Consider the following 24,756-nt stretch of genomic DNA (forward strand, 5'->3'; position numbering starts at 1 on the left):
TGGTGAGTGATCAAAATACACATCTGAACGGTGAAACATAACTGACAACATGCAAAGAAAACAGAAGGTGTTATTGACATTTATTGTACGAACCGCTGACTCGCAGGCATTCTATGACATCGTTTGACATGATTGGATTTGTTTGTAGGAACGACAAACAGTTTTGGTTTCTGACATTTAAAACCAATACCCGTATGCAGAGACAAACCTTAAGGTGAGGAGAGTACATTCTATTGTCTTCACCTTCGGGTTATTCTCTGCATTTGAAATTAGAATGTACTTTCCTCACCTTAAGTTTTGTCTCTGCATACGGTTACAAGTCTCATATAATTATAATTTGTACCCCAAACACACTAAATGTTAAAAAAAATATAGCTACACCGGAAACCGGAAATCCGTTGCCATGGTTGCCATAACAACATAAAAGCATTAGTTTATTGGCTATTGCAAACTCGTGGTCAAAATAAACCTGCGGCGTTGCAAAGCGGTTCATTTTTATTCAAACCATTTTTATACATTTTTGAGAAACTTCGATGTACAACCATACGCACTAATTTTTACCAAATTTAAGAAAACATTTTTTATATCTGATTTCCAATAGCACTGAACATTCTCGACAGTCTCTAGATATTATAAAATGTAGAATAGTGTTACCATGACTAAGGCCAGCAGTAGCCGGAGCGGGACGATCGCAGGGGGAAGTCTTGAGGCGGGAACAGAGTCCTCCACTATTGTGGCGGTGGTAGTTTACTAAGTCGGCCACTGAGCCACAGCAGTGCTTGTCCGAAAGGTAGAACTCTCCTCGTGGGTTGGTCTTTATGTGGTAGTGCTTGGAATGCGGATGTGGCCTGGAAACCCATATCAAAATTTAAAACTATGAACATTATCAAGGAAATTCGTATGTAATGTTATAATTAATCTTATTTTTTTAATGGAACTTATCGATACTACACTGGACTCGGTCAACACTGTAGGCATATAAAGCCATCATTAAGTGGAAACATAAACAAGGTGAAGAAGTAAATTATTATAAAATAAAAACTGAGTTATTAGTCAAGTAGTGTTCACTCTATTAAAAGAGCGCTCCTCCAATCGACGGGTGGTTCAGAACTAATGTTATAAATACAGAATATTGTTCACAGTGCAATCATAGCATATAGATGCATAGACAAAAGACAAACAAATAAATTAGAGGTAGAAACTAATGCTGGATTGGTGGGTATTACTTACTTAACTAAGGTGTTGGCATATAATATGGGTTGTTGTCTAGAGGAGAGATAAGGAAATATGATCAATGGAGGCAAAATAAGTAAACGGGACAGTAATAAAACTAAGATTTGGTATGTGGGTTGACACCCACATGGCTAAGGTGCTGACGAACGTGGGTCAATGTCTAAGAGGGTGGCGAGGGAGGTGGTTACAACCCTAAGACCTATATTTTGAAATGGTATTAATTAGTAAAAAAGCTTCTCGTTGGCAATATTCGACTGGTTAAAATAAAAAAATTCTCATACCAAAGTTATTTATAGCATAATGAGAGATATATTTTGGAGATTTGTAGCACTAACTTTGTGGATCGTTGTTATATTTTTGAGAGATAAATAAAATAACTTTGTTTTTAGAACCACTTTTTATTGACACAACTGACTAGTTTTGGCAACAACACGTTGCCCTCTTTAGGGTTATTTAAAAACTAAATTCATATAGCAAAAGTTACATTATATGCAAAAAGTACCCGAAAATTGTAAAAAAACACACAAATTGTTATTTATTCATCAAAATTTTTTTTGTCCCCTTCAAAGTAGGCTCTATCGAGTGCAATACAGCAATGCCAACGTTTAACCCGATCCTCCATACACTGCTCATAGGCTGCCGAAGTTATCGCCTTCAGCTCCTTCAGCGAATTTCGTTTGATGGCCTCTATCGTTTCAAAGCGGCGACCCCGTAGTGGCAATTTTAGTTTCGAAAACAAGAAAAAATCACACGGAGCCATATCCGGTGAATACGGTGATTGGTTGATCGTATTTATTGAGTTTTTGGCCTTATATTTGGTCACAATCGAAGCTCGGTGAGATGGCGCGTTGTCGTCGTGATGGCCGACCGGAGCGAGATAAATCTTCTACGATTTCACGGCCCGCTTTGAACTCCTTATACCACTCGTATGTCTGTGTTTTGGACACATAACATTTTTGATGAATCTGCACACGAAATTTCGTTTGCGACACAAAATTTTAAACAAATGCATTGTTCCACTATTTTTTCCATATTAAATTCGGCGAGCACACTTGAGGTCGTTTATTACTAACAGCTGCTGTCAACACACTGAGTGACAGATCGCGCTCTAAACAAACTTGGTAAATAAGGAAGGGGCTACCGACCTGAACACATTTTTTTTACTGATTCCTTTTAGTCAGTTCAGTAAAATCCAAATTTCCAGGTACTTTTTGTACGTAATTTATCTCTCAAAAAAATAATGGGAAATGGTTTGTGGTTACATAAATATATTAGATTTCAGGAAAATGTACTAAATATAGGATAATCTGAATGAAAATCTTTAGTGAAATGGAAATTTCAAATTGATAAATCATAAAAAAGATTAGTAAACTATTAATCATATCTAAAACTATTGTAATGAGAATGAAAAGGCTATTTTGAAGTAAGTGAAATGTAATTCCTTTTCACTAGAGAAGTAGAGGGTAGAGTATTGTATTATGAAGTTAATAGGTTTGTAGAATAAGTACTCACACTTTGGTATATAAGGAGAGGGTGTACATCCCTTTAGTGGATGAGTTTCTGACAACAAAACAACCTTCCTTGTCTTCTTGTTTGAGTAATGACTCAGCCCTTTGTCGAGACATATCTCCTACATACCATCTGAAACAATAAAATGTGTCCTAATTTCTACCAACAAAAAAAACATATTTAGCACTTTGAATATTCAAAAATGTATTAGAAAATACATTAAAATCATGTATCAATATTAGATCAAGTTAACAATATTAGATAAGATTTTAAATGGTACAACTATAGCCAGGGTCTATGTTCAAGGTGCACGGAAGGAATGAGATAATGTGTTGTGACGCTGTCCAGTTGAGTTTAGGTAAAAATTACACGGCCAATAATCGCAAATATAATATATTATTTTTAATCGAGGCGCCAATTTTTATCAAAACTCAACCAGGCACTGTCAAAACACATTAACGCATTCCTTCCGTGTGTCTTGAACGTACCCCGACTTTACTTCTAAATTTTCAATGCTTAACATGCTATATTATATTTAAGTATCAATATTGTTCTGTCCCAGGACCAGACCTATTGTACACGTATAAATAGCAATTTGTACAACGGGACATTGTTCCGAGACATTATCACGAAGACGGGCAGGCTATCTCCGCAGAACAATGATTACCCCCAACGCACACGGACAGGACCTTATAACAATAGCGATTTGCTCTACGCGTACGTGTCGCTCCCGCGCATTTTTTCTGCCGAAAATGGCAGCAAAAAAAAAATCAGTTTATTTTAGTTTGTATTTTAACAATTCTAATACATCTTGGTATGAAATAAAAAATATTTTCCATGAAATTACTCGTAATAAACACATTTTATCGTGCGCAGTCGAGGCTGTTCACGGAGCTGGGACAAGACAATATGGTCTTATCTATTGTATTGTCTACATGTAAACGATACTTTATATAAATAACCTTCATAAAGAAACGACATTTTTGAAATTCCAGAAAATCACAAAAATTCTCAAGAAAATAAAGTCAATTTAGATAAATGAAAAATAAGTTTTACAACATACAATTCAGAGGTCAAATACAGAAATAAATATATGTTTAAATTAAAAACATTTTTTTAGAGGCAATATATTCATATTCGGGAGGTTGGATTATTAAAACAAATGATCAGATATAGATCTAATTAAAATAAATCTAGCGGCATACTCACTCATATTTTTGTAAACCTAATAATTCTTTTTCTTTAACGTAATTGCTTGGAATATATCCCACTTTCCTGAAAAACAGTAATAACAGTTGTATTAAATAACACTTAACTATCAAAGATACACATATTCTTCAATTAAATTTATGTTATATGCAGTAGTAGGTACAAATTAGGCTGAGATTTTATTGACAACAGATTAAAGGATAAAAAATTATGCACAAAAATATTTTTTTTTTCTCAATATTTTACACTTTGACCATTTTTTTGTTAGCATTTAAAACTTTAAGTAGAAAACGAGTATGCTAACATAATTTATCTACCATTGAAAAACAGAATAAATACTAATTATGAAAGTTAATAGTTTTGTCTAAATAATAGATCTAGTTTTTCTACTGACATTTCTTGATGGAACTGCATTTTTATAATAATAATAAAAATGTTACATTTAGTTTTTTTTTATTTATAATTTTCACCGGTAACAGGGATTCGTCGTGACCGACATCTACATGACCAGTCTGACGATGTCGATCATGACAAAACCCAGTCACTGGTGAAAATTATAAATAAAAGTGAAATCAAATAAATACAGAATTTTTACTTTTGTAATTAGTCTAAATATATACTTATGTATGATTTAAATAGAATTTCAATATTACTCACCCATTGTCATCTTTCACTTTCCACCAATGTTCTTGAGAGTCATCTAATACTTCATATTCAGAACCCTAAAATATAAAAAATAACATGAAACATAATAATTAGGAATTTTGAAAACAAACATGATAAGTTTCCACAAAAATCAATCTTTATGTACAATAATTATACCTTATTTTAATCAACCACATCGAAGACAAAGATTTTTCATTGCGGTAAAATGTAAATCAGGTTTCTGGAACAAGTTGGTAACTAACATTTGACTAGTTGTGAGATATTGCAGTTTTAAAAAGTTTTTTAAAGTTATCTTATCCTAAATCAATATTTCAAATAAAACCGCAAGTTGAATATTATAAAATACTCATTTTGTATTTATAAAATATGCAATATTTTCATTTACTTTTTAAACAATGATTGTTTGATGGCAGTTGTGAAGAAATCTCATAACAAAATATTGGCTATTCCGAATTTAATAAGCTGCCCGATGAGCCAAAACACGAAAAGTCGAATAGAAAATCCAAAAGTGTTCGAATGAAAAAATATTACTTACATCTTTTTGATAGTGATAGTTATTAATGTAATTTATATAGATGGTGTAAAGTACTGTGTTTTATGTTTTCTTACTATTTCGGATGTTTTAACTATGTATAATATTATGTATTGTCACAAAAATGTTTTCTTTATATGTAAGGTCCCAAATGAGTTTTTTTTAATAACTCCTGAGAGTATAATATGTACTATATGTTTTATTAATGATAAAAAAAATAATTAAAAAGATATCTACTATGTTTATATTCGACCAATCCTACAAGGATGTAAATTTTTTTTTATTTACTTGCATGATTTGAAAGAACTATTAAATAATTAGTTAAAGTACCATTGAAAAATAACAAGACACATGATTTTACACGGGGGAAATTCAATTTAACTAAGGATTAAACTTATTGTGATAATGTCCTATATAAAGTATTGTAAATGAGAAGATTTCAATTTAAAAATGGAAAAAACTGTAAACTTTGTGAGACTGATACAAATAAAACAATAGAGATTAAATCCAATATTTAGAGAGCAGGATAAACAAACAAAAGGGGATAAAGACAAAGTTAATTGTAACCAAAATACCTTTTCAAGAGATAAGTCCCCGCCTTCAATAGCTTTGAAGGGGTAGAGAGCTACCACCACCTTGGTCCTAACCGCGGGTTTCTCCTGGAAATTTAAGTTTATTTATTTTATAACGCCAAAAACAAAACCCTTCTTAACCAAAAAGATATTATTCAAGGAATTTTTTTTGGAACATAATAGATTTAAAAAATGGTATTCTAAGAAATCATGATAGTAAAATGTATATTTTTTAATAACATGGCAAAACAATGAGGAAGTTTGGTTTTACAGGAAATTGGATATAAAAAATGTTTTCTTACAGTTTCTCGAAAATGTATGAAGAAACGAATAAAAATCAACTACGAGTACTTTACTAACTACGTCACAAGTTCTTCCGAATCAACCGATCAACTACAGCGTTGTTATATGTTGTGATAGAGTTCCGGTTTCTAGGAAGCCACTCACCAGTCGGGACAACTTACCGACGACAACTAGTGACGTCACGGGAGGAGTAATTTCAAAATTACATAACTTTAAAAAATCTTGGTGGTGATAATACGATAAACATTAATAAAAAATTTTTTTTGGCTTAGTTTCACTGTTTATTAACAAATAAAAAATATAAAAACCACCGAACTTCCTCATTATTGATCATTAAATTTTGGAAAACTGAAAAGTTAAAGGAAATAAATTAAACATGCAATTTTTTTTTCTTTCTAAAATCGATATATACATTTCCTCACTTTAAACAAATATTAAAAAAATACTAGAACCTTGATTGCAAAAAATAATTATAATTCAATCTAACTGTACCTATTTAAAAATGATTTATTTTCTTGAATACTTTTATATTATATTATATTATATTTATTTTCTCTTGTTTGAAAGAAGAAGGGAGAAGGCTGATCTGGGGTTACTCCGTATGGATCCGCTGACAAAATGATTTTTTAAGACAGAGAATACAAAAAATTATTATTTTTATATGTTCTTTTTCATTATTATAGTTATATTTTACTTTTTTACAAGTGGAATTATACAGAGTGGCTTTTCCGGGTACGCTTTGTTTTTGATTTTTTGCATTGTATTTACTTATATATAGAAAACTTTAATTGGCCTATAATTTTGATTTATTTGTAAATATTGTTTGTTTTTTGTTACAATGGCTGTTGTTTTTCTTTAATAAATAAAATTAAATTTAAAAAATAAATTGAAAAAAAACAGTTGACAAAATAATTTAGTTTAAGGGCTAAGACACAAAATAACACACCGCCGGCGCCGGCGCCGTCGCTAAGTATTGTTTATACTTACACAGTCCCACATCAAACCATATATTTTAAATAAAAATACAATTCACACAGATGTGCCTCCAGATCAGAGTATTTCTCGGAACAGACAAATAAATCGATATATAGTCAGAATTACTTCCGGCCGGCCATATATCAAAACTCTAGTACAAATTTCTATGGAGACAGGCGACTCTAGAGTTTCGAAATATTCCCAAAGTTTGATTGAATTACGGTGAAAATTCAATTACTTGAGGTGATATTAATGTTTTTACGTAAGTTTCTGCATAATTTGTAATACGATTATATTTTTGAAATTTTAACATATCTATCCGTATAGAATTAACAGTTCAATCATTATTAATATTGCTTTCGCTATAATGATGCGAAGTAGGTTTCTAATATCTGACCGTTAAGTAGCCGTAATAAATAAATAAATCCGATACCTTAACCTTGGAGGAGGGGGTCCCTGGGGCCGCACCGCCCGGCATCATGGGGCTTGAAGGAGCACCTGAAACAAACACAAAAACATTCATTTTAAATTCATAATCCTTTCAGCACTGTATAACTCCACTGTGAATATTTATTAGGCTTTTAAACCCATTATTGTGAGTTGTGGACCATAAACTTAGTCAGAAAGCAATACTAAGATACCTACTGGTTTCTAATACAAATTCATTTTTATTTTATTTGTAACCACATTTAAAACCAACATTTCAAGTCCACCTTTTTTTAAAGAAATATTAGCGTTCTTGTAATTTACCTAAATATTTATGTTTTGGTGGCCATTTTTAAAGAGTTGTAAATAACTCACACTTAAAATGGAAATCAAGTTGAGGTAGAGTAGGGTTCAAACCTTGGACCTCTGAGCCGTGAGACCGCAACACTAGCCACGGGACCACAACTCGATTTAACCTTGCCTGGAATTGGACCCAGGACCTCAAAGTAGGCGAACGCGCCAACTACTATACTATGAAATATCTTAATGTAAGAACAGCTGGATTAGCTGGATTAAGAACAACAGAATATAGATTTGGGAAGCTAACTGAGTAATTAAAAATATCTATTAATATTTAAAGCATTAACTTTGTGGTCAAACATTTTACTTAATATTTGTATATAACCACTTACCGACTATTCTATGTCTACGAGACGTACCCGTCTCTTCGTCAGGACACCAATTGAACCAACATGCAAACCGACAAAGAGGCGGGTACGCCTAGAAACCGGTAGACATAGAAAAGTCGGTAAGTGGTTATATATAAATATTGAATAACATTTAATAAAAATATCTACATTCAAAATTAATTCACGTACACTATAGGTATAATATGTATTATAACACTGACGAATTTGATCCGTTAGCATTGTACATTGTCAGTAGAAATTTTAACGATCTAAGGAACGAAGTGTAAATTTTTTTATTACTATATTTTTTTACAATAAACATAAAAGGTAAAACAGAGAATTTAAAAAATAAAGAATAATTACATAGCAATTAAATACATTTTAACAGTAAAAATAGTAAACAATAAATCCCACAAAGGCATGGGCATACAAGAAATATTTATAAATATTTTTTTGCTCCTACAATAAAAAGACAGGTATAATATTTTTGTGTAATATAAGAAAGAGAAAAGAAAATATTCTGTAAGAGATTAGAAGGAACTTTTTTATTTTATGGTAATTAAAAAAGGAATAATTATTTCATTATTCTCTTTCCGCACCTAATGATGCATAGGGTACTACATTGGTACATCAATTTCAGCGTAACTTGATCATTTTTGTTATTATTATTATGGATAACTTAATAAGCGCCATTTTCGTAATATAATACCTCAAGGGCGCTTTTCATAGTGATTCTATTGTTAAATAAATTTAATTGCTTTAATTTAAAAGCTTTTAAATTTGTAATTAAATTAAGAAAATTTATTTTGTTGTCACATAGAGAACGATTTAGTTACATGAAGGTAAGATGATCAGTCTTACGCTTTAGGTACCAGTCCAGAGACTATGAAATATTCTAGTGTAAAAATACCCTTTTAATAAATGTTTCATAGCAACCATGTCGGAAATCAAACCCGAGACCTCTTGCATGGTAGGCAAACGCGCTGATCATTACATCACGAGGCCGATAAGAGAAGTAAAATAAAGTTTAAAATAAATAATATTGTACATTTTTGTTAATGACAATATTTGTTATTATTAGTCAATACATTAGAAATAATATTTTTTAACAAAAATTGGTATTTACATAATGCAGTAAAACTCCAAATATCCGGAATAATGAGAGCCAGACGTTTTACGGATATGCATAAATCTAGTTTATTGGATTAAGCATTAAAATAAGGCAATGTTTTGAAAGAAAATGCAAAATTTACTATAAGATAAAAATTGTATTCCTTTTGAAATAATACAGTGAATTGAAATCACATTAAAAACTTACTTAAATGTGTCTAGCAAAGTTAATTCCTTTGACAAAGAAACTCATTTATCCTTTTTATTTGTTATTATAACATTTCCTATATATTTTTTTCCTGATAATGATCTGGATATTTGGCAATCTCGATGACTGGAGTTCGGATAAACGGAGTTCTACTGTACGTATATCATATTATTCATTAAAATAATATTATTATAAATTGTTTAATCAAAATATTAATCAAAAATTTCATTTTCCATCACTCAAAGAAATCGCTTTGCAGCTTACAGCATTTTAAATTTCCGCCTCGACTATGTAAAAGTGGTGAATAATATGGTCAATTCCATAAAAAACGTCTAATTTAAACTCCATTTCAGACGGCTAAAAAGATAAAAAAATAAACGACAAAAGAGCGTAAAATAAAACAAGAATTAAAAGAATAGAGAATCCATAATGTGAGGTGATTAGTTATACCAGCCAACGACAAGTCACAAGCCCTGTTAATTCTTAAATTTACATTTTCCTGTATGAAAATGGATTTTCTTCATCCTTGGTGAGATAAATCAATCTAAAATCTAACACCTTTTTACAAATCATTGGCTATGACGACACCACGAATCGATGAATATTAAAAAAAAAAAAAAAAATTAAAAAACAGGGAAAACGTTTTTGAGAAGGAAATATGGAAGTCTAGGCATTTACAGGGCTAATGACCTGTCATAGGCTGGTTTAAGTGGCCACTTTACACACGGTAATATTCACCATTCTGCCTATGTTTAAACATCCACATTTCGTCAACTCTTCCATCTACTGTATATTGTTAGTAAAAGAGTTGAACCCTTTATTGATGTGGGTGAGAATCATCTGGCTGAATTATTTTACATGAAAATACATGTCAACTTTCACACTGCTTTTAAACTATTTAGTGAAATGAAAAATATTTTAAGTACGTCCAAATGTTTGTAAACAAGGCTGGATTTCTGCTATACTCATAAATTAAATTTTAGTCTCAACATTTTTCATCATTATTTTAAATATCGGACCTGCCTTTTCTACAAACATTTGGACATACTCAAAATACTGATAATTTTATTTGTATTTTGTGTAATTGCAAAAAAGGTCATACTTAAAAGTCGAATAAAATATTTAGAAATCGACTGACGATGATGAGTGGTACGCCGCGCCGCACGTACATAATGTAGATTTGGCGACAGGTAAATTATTCGAATCAAGATGTGGGCGGGAAAAAATTGTAAAATGAGGTATTTTTGCAAATTACCTCCATTTACGTAAAATCCGTGGGACGCTTCTCCAATTATAATAAAACGAAATGCTAGGTGTGATGGATTCGCGATTTCATTGCAACTAAATGACGCGTCGCTGAATATGATGAGATTTTTACTCTCGCACAAATAGCTGAAACCCACGCACTGAATTATCCGCATACTAATGAGCACAAAGGACAAGTGCAAAAGATCGCGAACAATCTAGCACTATTATAAAAATATGCCAGCCTAAAAATAAATTGTTCAATAAAGGTATTTTATTACTTTATTCAACCATGACATTAAAAACAGTTTAAGATGTTTGATTGATGCATAAATTCAACATTTATGAGTTCAACAACAAAATTATAATATATCGCCATGTTTACCCTTTGAGACCGAATGCGATTTTATTTTTCCTATGATAAATCAAATAATAACGTCAGTTTTTTTGTTTTCCAATTGCCGGCAATCTTCTCTATGACGTCTATTTTTGTCCACTCGGTTGCAATCCATAATCCTGCCTCAAATGGTATTTACATTTCGACAGTTCGACTCTCGTTAGAACGAATGGTTAATTCCGTTATTAATTCTTAATTCCTTCTTGTTTGAGCCGACATGGCATATAATAAATATCAAGCGAACAATTTAATTCAATTGATTATTTATCTAAAACTTTCCCGCTAAATTGGTTTACTAGGAGAGCGGCGCTGTCACGTAGCAGCCGTCATGCGGCGGCAGATAACGTCATTAAAACGCTGTCTGTACAAATCAATGGCGCTAGTTTCCTAGAGAGCTTCGATTGTGAGCAGAACGTCAAACATCGGTGGAGCTATTTGCAGGACGGCCGTCATAGCGGTGCGAAGTCTTCGAACGGTTTTTCTCGTGTAGCGGTGAACATTTTTACCCGTCAAGCTATAAACGAGTGTAAACGCGATGTGACAAGCAAAATTGACGAAAAGTTGATTGGTTTTGTGCGAAATCATGAATTTTTATATAACGTGAAAAGCAAAGACTATAAAAAAGCCAGGTAAAACCAAAATTTGTGAAGAAATATCTGGACAACACTTGAAAATAACAGCTATGTATAAAAATGTAAATAACAAAAAAAATACGCGATTTTCGTGCATGAGAAGGTCGCATGACTAGGAAATTGAAAAAAAAAAACTGATAAACTAGCCAATATGACTACTGAAAAATATGACAGATGACATTTCAGCGCATATATTTTGACAGACAAGCCGTCGCGGCCGCCGGATGACGATACCACTTTTCGAGGAAACCATAGCTTAAGTGTTATTCTCATAATTCACATCTGCATTGAGCAAGTAGGTATTCCGCAAGGCATCGGACCCTCCCTATTTATTATAGTACCTATGTTAATTTATGTATCGATTATATTTTTCGATGAAATAAATAAACGTCTCCACAAGGTTTGACTTCATCAACTTATTTTAAGCAGCCATCAGTATACGTATTAGGTAACGTTTTATAGTAAAAAAAAATCAAACTAAATAGTAACCGCAATATTCTCACCATACTTCATATTCAAAACTACACGGTATGACTATTAAAAACTGCGATGATTAAGTGCGATTATGTCAATGTAAAATTTTATTTTATTAAATTTTAATTTAATTCATTATCACGAATGCTGTTATAGCAACATCAAACAGATAAAAATTTCAATTATTTATTTATAAACGAAGTTAGCGTGTAGAACGCAATGGATTTACAAATTAATCTGATAAAAGACCATGGAACAATTATTGAAGGCGAAGATATACAATGATATTTTAGTAAACTAGTTTATTGCAACATTAAACAATAATAAAATCAATACATATACAACTCCATGCTGAGAAAATTCAGATATTCATTGGTAAATACTCCTGACTTAATTAATTGTTATAATAATGATATAACTACGTATTTATTTTGTGTAAAATCACTCAAATAAATTGAATATACCGATTGGTTTCAGAACATGACTGTTCCTGTATCAAGGCTTAAACTTTTAAATAAGACTAAGCCTTGAGACAGCAACAGCCATGTTCTGAAACCGGCATATTAAATTTATTTTAGTGATTTAACACAAATTAAATATGTAGTCTTATTATTTTAAAATGTAAATAATAATAATTTTTATTCCAGCTCGATTGGGCGGGTAGAGCAATACCTAATCGGCCGTATAACCATTATAAAGCATAAATAATCAGAAAAACAAGATAAAGAATAGAATTAACAGATATAAACAATATAAAACAAATAAAATATTCAAGCAACTAAAACGGATTTAAAGGTAATATAACTAAAAAGAGAGAAACAAAAAAACAAAAAAGTAGTACAATAGGTAACAGAATTAAGAAGAGCGGCAGTTAAGCGTCCTGCTCCAATGCTGTCACAACCTCGATTCCCAGTAATGTTCCACCAATTGGCTGATAATGATGTTAGGACTTTTCCCCAGCAGTTCTCCGAGGCCTGCTATCCGGTGCCGCAGCAGTCCATCCCAGTGAGGAAGTCTAGCAGCAGCAAACATTCCACTCGCGCAACAATGTCGGGAAAGCGTATATAGGGCTCCAAATCCATTGTTATAGCACACTTTCATATCCTTAATACTACGTTGATTGTATTTACACCACAGCTCACTGGTAAAATCACAAAGTTGTGCTACAAATATTCATTTTATTATTATTATCTTTGAAATAGAGTTCTACCGTGCTTTAAGTGAGACATAAAAATGCGTATCGAAACACGAACAAAAATAAATCGACGAAGACAATGAAACGCGCGGTTGTAAAAATGTACCGAGAGTTAAGATGATTCCAGATTATAACACTACACTTTCAAATTTACCTATATTTCGTTATTCGCATTCTGGTTTGTTGCGGATCGATCAAAATCGAAATTACGTTGCTTTGCTGTTGGCATTTTTTACTGACGAAAATTATGAAAAATTTTCACATAAAAATTCAAGTTTTCATTAGCAACAACATGTTACCCTAGATTGATTCTGGACCGAAAATAAGATATTCACGGATGTTTGACGATACAGAAACTCTAATATTTCATTAATAGATTAAATTTTGAATCAATATATACCTTCTTCGGGATAATCATAGTTTACCATGAAGATGGCTGCTGCAACGGTAGCTGAAACGTTGGAACGAATCCAACGTACACAGGATCACCCAAATAAGATATACAAAATAAAGCAGAAATTTTTTAAATTCTGATTTTTTATTCAATATTCATGATCAATTATGAAACAACTAGGCAAAATTCTAGCTTGACAATTTAGCACACTTATTTAAACGCGGCCATTCTCAAACAGTGTCATATTTCAACTATTTTCATTATGACAATCGAGATTTTCTTTAAATGTAATTCTATTTTTTGAGATGAATCTAAATATATATGACAAATCGGCATCGCTTTAAAGGGGGAAAAAATAAAAAAAATAAAAAATAGTTTCAAGATATGTAATTTTAGTTTTTTGGCTCTCCTGGAAATTCTGATTTTGAAAGTGACCGTGAAAATCTACGACCTATTTAAAATTTGAATTGTATGAAATTTCTGTGACGTAATTAGTTCCTACTGTGAGTATACATCTTTGAGTTGAATATATATCTACAAACGTCGATAGACTATTGCTTTCCTTTAATTTAGATATGGAATATTGAGCCCGCAACGCTAGTACGGAACTACATTCGGATTATAAACCCGAAACAGCATTTAAAAATCAATGGTATCTACGTGTTTTGAACACACTTTTTTTATAAAAGAAATGAAACTAAACGAATACGAGGATTGATAAATTTTAGCTTCGAATAAAACGATAGAATTTCATAAATAATAAAAGCTAATAGTTAAAATGTTACCAGTAGGCGGACAAATAATATTAAAAACGGATTACAACATAAAATCGTTTCTTACAATTCGTCATAAAAATAGTGGAAAAAAAACTATAAATTCAGTAATTTGTAGGCAAGTACTAATTATTTTGACGTCAGTAAACCGAGAGTACTCACCGTCCAATCCATAAATAAATTAATAAAAATAACCGTAAAACACATCATATTAAAATAACTCAATAAAATAAACGAGCTTCGCGATACGTTTTTAATATATTTTGGGGAATGTTTATATGAAATTTTGAAGGCAGAAATAATAAATATGTATAGTTTAAAATACGAGTACGTTACATTTGCGGCCAGATACAAATAATTGACGAAGATAATTCGAATTTTAAATTAAAAATATCACACTGAAACGTGTATGTTTTTAAAATATTTGAATTTATATAAAAGGAGCATTTACGTAAATATATAAACAAAAATACTTACATTTAAGTAAAAAAAAATCACCTTAATTTCATGCATTAGCCATTTTGTGTTCGAGGCCCATTACTGTTTTTTTTAATTAAAAAAAAAATATATTTTTAGAAATTTTTTCCATTCCTTTTTGTTTACTTGGAATATTATATCACTTCGCAGATCAGAAATATAAGTTAAAAAAACGTTCAATCCCACGACGGCGTTGAAATGTACACAATAAAAGAATCGGGTTGTGGTCCCGTGGTAGGATTGTGGACTCACGGGCCAAAGGTCTTTCAAAATTCCAATTTTTCCAACACAAGTTATTGAGGACTTTTAGGGAATGGTCTGAAAATTTAAATATTTGAGTAAATAAGAACTCAAGTACCTATCTCTATTTTTAAAAAATATTTTCAAAATGTGTAAAAATAAAATCGCAAAATATTATATTTAACCTTAAATTAATTAATACAGAACTAAAACAGTTCTTTCTAAAAAAAAATATATCGCATTATGATTTCGTTCTTAAGTTCAATTCCGGACGAGGACAACATGAAGTATGTATAAAAAAACATTCACGGTATTTTTTCTTGCTGAACTGTAAGTACACGAAGCGCAATACAGATATTCTAACATTGATTGATTTATTTTCATTTATTTACGATAATTTATAAAGCGTCATTTTTGTGAAAATCCACCTCAGGGGCGCTGTACAATGTACAACACGTCTTGCAGCTACAGAGCGCAAATGCGGTTGGGATCATAGTTCCTCATTTCCGATTATGTTAATTTTTGATAATTTTATAGGAGCTTGTTTACAACACGTCTTGCAACTACAGAGCGCACAGACGTTTACAAATCTAACCCACATTTACACTGTACAAAAAAATACTAAGAAGAGTTTTTAAATAATAAATAATCGTTTACAAATAGAATCTAGATTACATGTCCCGCAGCTGCAGAGCACATGGGCGGTTGAAAATCTATACCCTTTTTACAGTTGAAGTTGAAGTTTAAGTTAGTAATAATTTTATGTTAATTTAATTTACATAAGTAATATGTATGTAAATTTATATCCCCAAAAGTCTTGCAGCTACAAAGCGCATAAACGAGTGGAATTCTAGCTACTTTAAAATAATTTTAAAAGGTTTACAACAAAAATAATACTAGCAGGTACATTGAGCAAAAAAGTAGTATGTTCGGTAAGTGTTCATAATGCAACGGCACAAAACATAAACTGTAAAAAAACTAAACAAATATCATCATCATCATTACCTTTCCGCACCTAATGGTGCATAGGGCACTGCATTGGTACACCAATCACAGCGTATCTTGATCATTCTTTTGGTACATGAGGGTTATGTTACATAGCATTCCTAAACATATTATGGTTAACAAGTTATTTTCGGAATCTCTAAGTTCAGTCATATCACTCCACTACTTCGGAAACTACACTGGCTACGTTTTCCACAGAGGGTCGAATACAAACTCTGTTGGCTTATGTATAAGTCACTGCACAACTCGGCTCCGGAATATCTAAGGGAACTATGCATTCCAGATGAACTAGCTGACAGGCGTCTCACGCTTAGATCAGCTACGTCTACGGCGAGAGGAAAAGTTATTATACCTCTACGCAAACAGCGCACTAAATTTGGTGAACGCGCATTTGCGGTCGCAGGCCCTATGGCATGGAATGCTCTCCCAGCAGAGGTGCGAGGCTGTGAAAGTGAAGTGATGTTTCGGAAAAAACTTAAAACCCACTTGTTCTCTAAATCATTTGAATAAATCCGTAGCACGTGACAACAAAATAAATTATTTTAATTAAATTACAAATTTAAAAGCTTCAATTAAATTAACTTAACAATAGAATCACCAAGTAAAGCGCCCTTGAGGTATTTTATTACGAAAATGGCGCTATATAAGTTTTCCATAATTAGTTTTAATTAATAATTTTAACAAGATGACTAAGGGATACTGCATGTTCTTCGTTTCTTATTTATTATAAGACGCTAGTTTCCCGTTCAAAATTTCTAATTACAATTAATTTACATTGATTTAGATTTAGGTAGTATAGATGGTGATTAGTGTTTAATAAACAAAATAACAAATCAGTATTTATTTGAATGCAATAATGTACACTTATCAGTTCAGAATAAAAAGAAGAAAAATGTACATTGTGATTTTTTTTAATTTACAGGGTTTTCGGGTAACGTTCATCCACGCAATTCATGACATGTGATAGTCGAGTGAATTTTTTAGTTGTATTTAACTTGAGAAATAAGCTCTAGGCTCTCATGCCTCTCGTATACTCAAGTACGCACGTGGCGAGTGGCAGAGATAAACCGCAGATACACTGTACAAGTGGAAACATCAGCCAGTGGGGTGGGGAATTGCTAAATTAATGGTAAATAAATATAAATGTCGTGCCATTTCCCTTTATTTATACTGAAATGTACTCGGCGCAGGCGAAGAGAAAAGACTACACTCAACAACAGTCGCTAAAAAATAATGTCGACCGTAATCATGTAGGAAAAAAGATACGAATATTTTTCAATGTTTCTTCATCTTCAGGGTAAACCGAGTCTCAGTTTACCCTGAAGATGGCTCCTGGAATGGTAGCCGAAACGTCGGAACAAATCTAACGCACACGGTATCACCCAAAAAGAAACATATTGATAAAAATGACTGTGAAAACCTTCGCATCTACGAATATTTTTATTTGTCCTGAAGTTTTGAGTGTCTTCACCCAAGTTTCATTCGCTAAGATTAGATGCTAAATCGCTTGTTCTGATCAATGAGGAAGATCAGTGCTACAGAAAATTGGATATGAAAAATACTTTTTCTACACGCGGTAAAAATTAGAGCATTAAATTGTATGGCGATTTTTTCGAAAATGAATGAAAAAATAATAAAAATGAACTACGTCACAAGTTCTTTCGAATCAACCAATTACAGTGTTGTGAAAAATTTGCGGTTTCCGGGAAACTAAATCGCCAAACAGCAGAACTCACCGACTGGAACTTGTGACGTCGCGGGCGGAGTAATTTCAAAATTTCAAAACTTAAAAAATCACAGCACTGATATTACGATACAAAAAAATACATATTTTTTTAATTCGGCTTAGTTTGATAATCCATCAAAAAATTAAAATTTTTAAATACACAATTTTTCCTCATTGAGAACTTGGAGCACAGTGAACATTGAATTAATAATATTGTGTATTTATTTTACAAAACATGATTAAATACGATTTTGCCTATTTAAGCATCCCAAGCCTCTCTCGATGGGTAGTGTAAATAATTTGGTTGTATTTTTATCCCATTTCATTTTATTTAAGTTTAAAAAAAAAGCTGTATGTTAACTGCTAAAAAAATCCAGTTAAGAGCTACGTTATAAACCTACTCCACAAAATAAGTAATATGATACAAATTGCTTAATGATTTCATCTAAGATGTAAAATAGCGTCACGCGAAAATACCATTTAGGACGCCTCCGATCACGATTCACAAAAATGCATTCTGTTATAATAAAATATATGTACTCGTATGTATGTACGTAGTACGTACACATACAGGTAAACATAATAGGTATTGCGATAGAATACGTTACATATTACATTTGAAACATAGGTAAACGTTGTTACCTGGCGTTTTATAATATTTATTTTTTGGAATATCCAAATTAATGAAATAGAATACAAAGAACTTGTTGTCAAAGTGCATAATTTCTAAGTAACGATATTAGATGTATTAAGCCATTGTTGGCGATTAAATTTCGACGAAACGTACAAGAAATTTAAATCTACGCTTTTAGAATTTTACTTTTTAAATTGGCGTTATCTTAAATTAAGTTTTTCCGTCAACGCTGAAAAGATTATGATTGATTGAATTCTTTATTCGCATCATTTACGATTGAGAGAACACTGATGCGCAATTTTGATATTCACAATTATTTGATATAACATAAAAAAGAGCAGGATTACTAATCATATTCGTGAAGACATAAACGATGCCGCTTCAATACAGTCTAGAATTATATCATAATTAAATTTAATTCATCTTTCATTGTGTACATATAGTTTGCTAGCTTAAAGCAACAATGAGATCCATCTCTGAAGAACATTTTATGAGATAATCGGACTTCGAGTTGTGCAATGGGTCTGACTAAAATTAATTATATGAAGCAGATTATTAATACTATATTTTCACACAGGATAACTATCTAACTGCAATATTTTATTATTTGAAAACATTATTTCATTTAATTCATAAACATATCGGCATGGGTATCTCAAAATCTCACTGTTGCTTTGGACTAGCAAGTTGCAGCTTGACGAATCGTTGTATTTACTTGGAAAAAGCACACCTAAACTGAACAATACAAACTAGTTATCATTTTCATGGTTTTTCCTGAAACTGGCTGAAACAATACTAAATAAATACCCACCGGGTTCAATAAGGGAAGGAAATATGTATTACAGAACGGGTCTTCTTGTGGTCCCATATTGTTGCGGGTTCATGGAACAAAGGACCGAGGTTCGAACCCCGCTCTACCAAAACTCATTGAAAATTGTCTTAATAATTCAAATATTTGCGTAAATCATTAGAACGCGAATCATTAAAAATAATTGCATACCGATAGAGAATTAGATCAATACGAAATTCTTTTATATGTGCATTAAATTATTTTGTGAATTGAACCTGTTTTAAACATGAGAAAAAAACTAACGCGTAAATTCATGAATTACAAAATAAGTTATATATTATATCGCTATGAAATTTAAAATGACCAACTACAAGTATTACCCAAAAAAAAAAAGGTTTTTTTTCTATGCAAGAATATTTTATAATGACCGTCACATCGAATCAATAGATTGTAATTCTTATTTTTAAACAAAACATAACCAAATAAAAACATATTATAGAGATTGAAATATATAAATATAATAACTACATAGATTGTGCGTTACAAAGCGGGTAAAATACTGGGATCAATTTCACAAAATATCTTTTGATAAGAAAATCTGAGAATAGCCATTTTTCTGTAGGATTCCTAAAAAGAAAGCGTAATACAAAGTGAATTATATTAAGAGTAGATTACGTAAATGACATATTTATGTTCCAATGTAATATGTTTGTACGAAACGTGATCAGCAAATCATTATCCCTTTTACCTTCAAAACGAAAGGGTGGAGGAAAGATCTTATCTATTGGAAATATGATTCTAGCAACAGGAACGAATTGGATTGTGAATATGGGTTATTTTGCGCTTTTTGTGGAAAATTAAATTATTTCCTTTCTGGGTAACGGATTTGAAACATTGACATACCGTCGGTTCAGTTCGTTTTTATCCAACAGACCAAAACACAAATCTGCAGAAATAGAGCTTTAAAGTTTTTTTTACTAAATAGGAATAAATAATTTTTAAAAAACTTAAGTCAAAATTCGTTAAAAAAATCCCTTAAGCAATTGTTTCAATATTTTTTTTTCATTTGAATTTTATAAATACAGGCTTTTTTAAAACTCCCGCACACTTAACTCAATTTCGTTAAAAAATGATATGTTGGACAAAAACGAACTAAAGCGACGATACGTCTACACCATATATTAAATATAAATATATTGCATTTTAATAAAGCAAAAAACAACTAGTGTAATTTTTAAAAAATAGTTTTAAGCGGATAGCGAACAGAGTTGTAAATTTATTAAACAAAATTGAAGAAAAATAGTAGTTTCATTGTTAGCGAAATATTTTTTTAGGATCCCTACAAAAACAAGCTTCATTACTTGCATTCGTAAAAAGTAAATATAAAAACCGGGCAATTGCAAATTCAATAAATGTTAGATACATTAAATACATTTTAAAAAAATATATTTATTGTAATTTTTTTTTGATAAAATAAAATTACAAAATGGTTGGTACATACATAATTGATAATAACGTTTTTACCCATCTAATATAGTGAAAATTAGTATTTAGAGAGGGAGTTCGTTTTACATTTATTTTTATGCATATTTATAATAGTATCTATTCACATATGTTTTATATTTTATTTACATTCAATTTTTACTATCTAAAACAGATTACTTAAAATTAGATAATATATTCAGTAGAAAATAAGATGCATAATTTTCTACTGTATGGAGTTAAAATAGGGCGAGTCTCATGTGCTTTTTAAATTTTGATTTAAATGTTTTAATATTTTATATTGATTTTAAGATTTCTGGAAGATTATTAAAGTTTTTTTTCCCAACACATGAAAAATGATTTAAACCTGCGGTTGTATTGCATCTGTGTAAAGTTAAATTATTTGGGTCACGATTCACGATTATGAAAAGACGGTAGCAAATTGTTTGATTTAGTAAACTCAATTTGCCGCATGAAATTTGGAACATTGAATGAAATTTCTTATTTAGTACTTAGATACTTAGATTATTTTCAAGTTATAATTATAGTTTAATAACATTAATAGTATTCTAATATTCGTAAAAGTTGTCATTTTTAAAAAATATAATCTTTTCTTAATCGAGGGTATCTATTGTAAAGTTAAAATTTAATTGATGTTAGCAGCCCGATCAACTAGATCCAAGTATATAAATATAGATAAAAATCCTAGATCAACCCAGCTCTTGGAGAACCGGGTCACCTTCTCAGTTCTCACTGGAGTCATTCTCACTCAGTATTACGGGGTACGACGCAACCCTTTGCCCGGGGCTACGGGTGAAGACCGCAACGCCTGTAATGGCGGAGATGAAGTGCATCAGTACGGCGGAAGAGGCGGAAGGGGCACAAATCTTCTCGCAGGCCACCCGGAAATACTTCGGGCCATGGGCTGTTGGAAGACAGCAGTCGTTGCGTTGAGGATGGCAGCAGAGAAACAATATTCCAAGGTGGCATCCTAAACCACAGTTAACAAGAGGGGATACTGTCATGGCGTCAGGTGGCAACCGGCCGTAAAAATCAAACCGAACAAGAAATCTCCCAGTCCGGCGTGTGGACTGAGGACTAAGAGGGCTGACCCCAAGTAAATGGGACATACAGTCGGGAGGAAGATGATGTTAGCAGACAAATACTAACTTGTTTTGTAAAATAAAACCATTCACTTGTTTTTCTTTTTCATAATCACGGAACTATTCTTAAAAAATAGTCTGTCATTCTCCGCAAAAGAGTAATTGTGATAAGATATAGTTATTTGAATCATTAAAGTAATTTATCTTAAAAGTATAATCCAGTATTATTGCGGTTGTCCAATTCAGCCCTGGCTGTTAATGATACCATTAATATTTTGTGTAGGTGAGAAATATTCCGCAAGTTGGTAACAGTATCCGACCGATACTTATCGTGGATCGAAAGAAGCCGTGTTAATGTAATATTCTTTCACCAATACTCACCATCATCTACAGCTGTTCCGAGGTTAGGTAAATAAAAATTTTAAAATATGTAAATTGACAAAGTGTGATATGAACATAGATTAAGAATTAAATGATGGAGAAAAGTCTTAAATTGAGGATTCCTTTCACAAGCTTTTATGAAGAAACAATTTTCACTAAATGTTATTAAATATTTGTATATAACCACTTGCCGACTTTTTTATGTCTACCGGTTTTGAGACGTACCCGTCTTTTCGTCAGGACACCAATTAAACCAACATTTAGTTTTCACCATAACATTAGGCAAATGTTATGGTGAAAACAAGAGAAATTAGGTCAATTTTCTTAAGTACTCATACGTTTCAATCACGCACCAGACATCGGAACATATTTTTTAAAGTAATGCTCCATAACACACACCTGTGGCCTGCATGTGTCGGGAATATAATGTATACTATCGATAAAACCGAAATTGTCATTTTTCATGATACTCTTCCAACTTATACGAATAATCTCTTGGGGATAAAACACAAAGATTTAAAAAATAAAGCAACAAATGTAATTCAATGTATTTTGTGTAATCCTATTGTTGAAGATATACACAGGGTGTTCTTTAAACCCTGTCACATCCGAAACCACGATGATCAGTATAGGCAAGAAGACAAATTAACATATTAAAAAAATATTTAGAACGAAGAAATTTTTTTCAAATAAAATATTTTTAAAAAAACAAATGGTTGCTTACTACTGCAAGGGAGAAGCGAGGGGGGTGCGGCCATGCGGTTTACGGTGTATCAGACTCCCCCCTCTTCGTTTCTTCTCTGCAGAAGTAAGCAACCATTTGTTTTTTTTTATATTTTATTATTTAAGATTTTAGTCGTTCTAAAAATGTACTTTAATGTGCCAATATGTCTTCTTGCTCATCGACAAATACCTTCAAATTGTATGTTTTCTAGTATTGATCTTTGTTGAATTACCTTATAAAATAAAAAAAAATAAAATAAAAAAAAATAAAACAAAAAAAAATAAAAAATTTAATTTAAAAAAATAAAAACATTGTATACATTATTAACCTTTATTTACACAAGATATGGTAGGGTGAGATTTGAATATTGAACTCATAGTGTGCGCCACCACCGCGGGGCCACAATTTTGCAGGAAAGGTTTTTTTCATACGAATTCATGTTTTTAAAAACTTAAAGACATAAACTATGTTGGTTAACTAATAATTTGAAAAATAATAAGTTGTACTTATACAATCATAAAAATAGCATAGTAAATTAACTATCCTGATGCAACCGTACAGTAACGTAATGATGATCATTAGTCGTTATTTTTACCTATTATTAATGTGAAGACGAAAAAAAAATCTATTTGAGAATGTTGCTAGTCATTAGTATGAAATATTATAATAGTTACTTTCGCAACTTTGGTGTCAGAGGTTATTGAATAAAAGGAAAAAAAAGATGATACATAATAAAAGTCATTATTTAGGGTACTATAACGGTAATTAAGTTATTAAATAATTATAATAACACGCCATATTTTATCTATTGAAACGTGCTAATTCGCTATTACGATGCTTTGCTGATTTACGAGTTACAAATAAATTATATTATATTGCGGAACATTAAGCAATCATTGTTACTGGAACGAAGATGCATAATAATTTCCAATTGAGTATTAATGAAAAATACGAATTATTTATGCCTACATCCTTTTATATTTTCTTTTTATAAGTGAAAATGAAGTCGTAGTATTACAGTACAAGATATTCTTCATAAAATTGGTTTAATGTCAAAATAGGTATTTATTAATGCCCAAAAGAAATCAAGAAACGTTTGAAATATAAAGTCAATGGGGGGGGAAGCATTCCATGTAAAATAGGAAAATTACGTAAATTTTGAATTTCCATTTATCACCTCTGATTTAGTAATAGCATAGATAAACGCATTGACATATCAATACACATAGACATGCCCTGAGCCTTCAACAATAATGACACTTAACTCATGCCAAAACGCTCAGTCATCTGATGCCCAACGCGTATTTAGTCGTTCTTCGACCGCCAGCCAGGCGTGACGTTTAGAATCAAAACCGAAATGTTCGCTTCTGTCATGAAAGCGTGTAAAAACGGATAAACATTGTAAAAATGAGTGTGTTAATTTTCATTGGTAAATATTTGTTCACGGCTGATTAACAAAGCTCAAAACATTTAACATTCACATACAATTATTCTTTTCGGTAAACGTCAGACTACGCCTAGCGGCGTAATTGCGAAGCTCTTCTTAGTTACAGTGATCCACAGATAGAATCTGATTGGGATCCACCAAAAACAAATAATGATTGTTAACGTTAAAATACAAACTTTTCATGTAGGTACCAAAAACGAATACC

The 24,756-nt window shown here is 31.5% G+C and overlaps 1 protein-coding gene across 1 annotated transcript in view; it reads right to left on the reverse strand.

Moving 5' to 3' along the window:
• Nucleotide 1: 1 nt before the first annotated feature.
• LOC148277881 (tyrosine-protein kinase Btk-like) overlaps nt 2-24,756 on the reverse strand; it is an 80,661-nt gene continuing 55,906 nt past the window's right edge. The window contains exons 2-7 of the mRNA XM_088232252.1: nt 7,433-7,497; nt 5,725-5,808; nt 4,609-4,673; nt 3,952-4,017; nt 2,746-2,874; nt 2-848 (exon numbers count right to left, since the gene is read on the reverse strand). Coding sequence (XP_088088378.1) covers nt 551-848; nt 2,746-2,874; nt 3,952-4,017; nt 4,609-4,673; nt 5,725-5,808; nt 7,433-7,480 — 690 coding nt within the window. The 5' untranslated portion in view covers nt 7,481-7,497 and the 3' untranslated portion in view covers nt 2-550. The remainder of the gene's footprint in view (nt 849-2,745; nt 2,875-3,951; nt 4,018-4,608; nt 4,674-5,724; nt 5,809-7,432; nt 7,498-24,756) is intronic.

This window comes from Micrasema longulum, unplaced genomic scaffold (assembly GCF_059751315.1).
Source record: "Micrasema longulum isolate JH-2025_06_02 unplaced genomic scaffold, ASM5975131v1 h1tg000962l, whole genome shotgun sequence".
Taxonomy (NCBI): domain Eukaryota; kingdom Metazoa; phylum Arthropoda; class Insecta; order Trichoptera; family Brachycentridae; genus Micrasema; species Micrasema longulum.